The sequence below is a fragment of the Buceros rhinoceros genome, unplaced genomic scaffold, assembly GCF_000710305.1.
Source record: "Buceros rhinoceros silvestris isolate BGI_N320 unplaced genomic scaffold, ASM71030v1 scaffold22214, whole genome shotgun sequence".
In the NCBI taxonomy this organism is placed as follows: Eukaryota; Metazoa; Chordata; class Aves; order Bucerotiformes; family Bucerotidae; genus Buceros; species Buceros rhinoceros.
Genome location: NW_010410401.1, coordinates 30,477 through 34,203, shown reverse-complemented (window position 1 = coordinate 34,203; position 3,727 = coordinate 30,477). Strand labels below are relative to the sequence as shown.

Genomic DNA, 3,727 nt, shown 5'->3' with positions numbered 1-3,727 from the left:
CTGAACAGCCCCTCCCCAGCTTTCGGACAGCCCCTTGCAGCACTGACAGGCTGCACTCAGGTCTCCCTGCAGGGCAGACCTTCTTTCTCCAGGCAAATCTCCTCTCCAGATCCTACAAACCTGACCACCTGAGGCTGTCCGTTGTTTTAAGGCTGATGTAGCCAGCCCCAAGGATCTTAATTACCCTCAAGTTGTGAGCAGAGACGAGAGAGAATACTGTCGCTTTGATGTGTCGGCTTCCTTGGGAGCCCTCCTGATGACCCAGTGCAGGGTAAGGTCACCAGCAGAACAAAACCCGCTCTTGGGTTTATGGCTTGTCCCCTTCATGAGTACCATCATGAGCGCAGCTGAACTCTGGCCTCAACAGCAAATAAGGGTTGTTTCATATCGCATCATCTCAGGGACATTTTAAATCCTAACATTTTCATTGCCTCAGAATTTTATCTCCTTTGCCTCCTTGATGTCTGGTTTCTTTGCTTCAAAACAACGCTGTTCTCCTTTTCCTTCCACACCAGTGCCAACTGGGCTCCTGGACGTCTGGTACCGACAGGAGGATGTGGACCTCCTAAGACAGAATATCTCTCTGTTTTGGAAGGTAAGTTAAGCGAAGCCTGAGCAGAGGCAGAACCAACCAGCAAGGTTAGAGGGGGAGCTCTGGTTTACGTGTTCACGGGAGAGGTTGGAACTCAAGGAAAGCACAGGGCTCTTACCAGTGCCCAGAGACAGGGACACCGACCAGCTCTGATCCCCAAGGCTTGCCTCCCTTGGGAGGCTCATCAGCAATTTGCTACCTACAGTTTCCCTTTCCCAGTTCACCAACCATTCAGTGGTGCTGGAAGCACTACATGTTCCCAGCACATCACTGAGGAGAAGTGGAGGTGTCACAGCTCAGGTACCACCTTGCAAAGATACGTGTTCCCTTTCCACAAGGCCACCTGAGCCCCTGATGATACATCTAATGTGACAGATAACAACCTGATGGACTTCCTGATTTGTTGTGCAATTAACATCTCCCTCACCTCATTCTCCACCTCATTTTTTGCCATACATGGTGAGGACAGGAGTTCTGGGAGGCCAGTAGGACACCATGGCCCATGGTCTCCCCATGCACACGCCTTGGGTGTCTGCTTTTGGATATGGGCTTCCTCCAGAGGCATTTCTGCTCTGCTTTGTGTATCTGAAGAAGAGAGCAGTGAAGAATGGGGGAGGCAGAAGAGGCAAATTATTGGAATAGCCCTTTAGGGGATCACTCTCTGAGAGCTGGATGGAGTTTGGCCAGCTGCAAGGGTCCCGTGGAGTGCCACAGCTGTGCAGCTGGATGGGGCGGTCGAGGCTCTTCTCGCAGAGCAGCAGGAGGAAGGATCTGGTTTGCTCTGCAGGTGTGAAGCAGGTGATGGGCAAACCCCATGCAAAAGGGCGTGTGAATAACAAAGCTGCAGCTCTGAAAGCGGACAGACTCAGAGTAGAAAAAGGGTGGTTGTGGGGTCTGCTGAGTGTGAGCTGGGGGGCTGAGACCCCACAAGGGACATCTCCAAAAGATTTCAGGTTAAAACACAGCTCAGGGGAGAAATCCCACATTAGCACCCAGCTCAGGGGAAAATGCTTACGCCAGGTCTGCTACACCAACAATCCCAGTGACACCAAGCCCTGTTACCAGTGCTGGGGGCTGAGCCCCTCCAGTGTCACCTGATTTGGAATTTTTGTATTGTGGGGGCATTTTGCTGTGGTGGTTTTATTTCAAAGCCAGCCACATTAATTTTTTAAGCATAAACTACCCTCGATTAGAGTTTGCAGCCTCTAGTTAACCTGCCAATTCATATTATATCTTCTCCCTGCACCAATAACTCTGAGTGAAAGCAGAATTTCTCACGTGATTGTGTGACTCCAGCCACTGTGGCTTGAAGATATTTAACTTTCAGATGTTTAACATGCAACAGTGAGCTGGCAGTGCTCTCTGTATCGAAGCGGCTTTCCTGCAGCATCCTTCATAAAATGTTGCTTTTGTAGCTTTCACAACATCTACAAAGCCAAAGGCTCGGACTCGATATCAACATATACTCATATTTTCCCATAAATGCCAAAGAAAGGGTCATAAATTGAATTTCTGCAGGTTTTCAGAGCGGTTTTCTTGCTGTGTTTGTCCCGAGCCTCTGCCAAAGCGATTGTAAAACTGCAAACGTTTTCCTATTTAAAGGTGGTTTTCCCCTCTTTCTTTTTTTTTTTTTGTTGTGTTATGACAAAAAACAGCCAAACACCGTGAACTCGGTGCATAAGAACCACAGGAAGCCATGAAACTGATAGTACAACTGCAGACACCCGCGGTGGAAAAACCAGCACAAGGTGTTACAGGGGACAGCACAGGCTGTTCAGAGACGGGTCTTCTAAGGGGCTGAATTTAAATAATTCTGTAGGTTAAAAGCCGGATTTTCCCCACGTCAAAAATTGCTCATTTGTACAAAGCATTAATATTCTTTTATCCCCCTGGTGAAAAGCGTGGCTTGAATTCAGGAGGAGGCTGCGTGGTTCACTGTCCCCTGCTCTGCTGGAGTTTGGACAACCAGAGGGCTTGGAAAATCCAAGGAGCTTCACTAATCTGGATTAAAACTGGAGAAATAAATCAGGAATGAAAAGATATGCACCCTAAAGAGAGACTCTTGGGTAACTGCATGCTCCCAGCCTTAGCGTCAGCAATTAACTCATTTCATGTGGCTACTTGCCACAGGCCCCCAAGAGCAGAGAGGTGATGGAGCTGGGATAAGACTGGGTCTGGAGAGCACGTGCAGCAGCAAAAGTGAAAGGAAAAATCAGGGTAGGCTGTTATGTGGTTCAGGGTTTAGATAAATGTGCAAAACTGGGGTGGAAGAGGGAAATTTTGCAGCAAAGACACTGGCTTTCTCGGGAAAAAACATTTTTAGCAACAAAAATGCGTGTTCACCTACGAGGAGTATTCTCAGGTCGGTGCTGATGGGGGAACGAGGCTACCTTGGAAATGCATTAGCTGCACTTCAGGCCAACAGATCTTAACTTAATTTAGTATTTTTTTAGAAGTATTACAGGACTGGGGAGACCCCCCTGCAGGGCTGGGTCCGGCTCTGGGCTCCTCAGCCCAGCAGAGACAGGGACCTGCTGGAGCAGGGCCAGAGGAGCCCCAGCAATGATATGAGGGTGGAACCCTCTGCTGGGAGGAGAGGGGAGAGAGCTGGGGGGGTTCAGCCTGCAGAGGAGAAGGCTGCGGGGAGACCTTAGTGCAGCCTGTCAGTGCTGCAAGGGGCTGTGCGAAAGCGGGGGAGGGGCTGTTCCGCAGGGGCTGTGGGGACAGGACAAGGGCTGATGGTTCCACTGACAGAGGGAGATTGAGAGCAGAGAGAAGGGAGAGATTGTTGCTGCTGAGGGTGGTGAGAGCCTGGCCCAGGCTGCTTGGGCGTGAGGGTGGTGAGAGCCCGGCCCAGGTTGCCCCAGGAGGTGGGAGAAGCCCCATCGCTGGCCCCATGGCAGGTCAGGTTGGCCCTTGGGGCTCTGAGCACCCTGCTCTGGGTGCAGATGTCCCTGCTCCCTGCAGGGGGTTGCGCTGGGTGAGCTGTGAAGGTCCCTTCCCACCCAAACCAGTCTGCGGTTCTATGATTCCCCAGCCATCCCCTGATAACAAACCTCCCCACCTCTGCCCAGTATGGAGAAGGGGCTGTGGCTGCTGCTCTACAGGAAACCCACCACAGGAGGAAAAACCCCA

General features: G+C 51.0%; 1 protein-coding gene across 1 annotated transcript in view; it reads left to right on the top strand.

Annotated features, from left to right (window-relative positions):
• The window catches only part of LOC104493001 (interleukin-12 receptor subunit beta-2-like), an 18,362-nt gene that overhangs the window by 5,767 nt on the left and 8,868 nt on the right, over nucleotides 1–3,727 (top strand). The window contains exon 6 of the mRNA XM_010135615.1: nucleotides 516–595. Coding sequence (XP_010133917.1) covers nucleotides 516–595 — 80 coding nt within the window. The remainder of the gene's footprint in view (nucleotides 1–515; nucleotides 596–3,727) is intronic.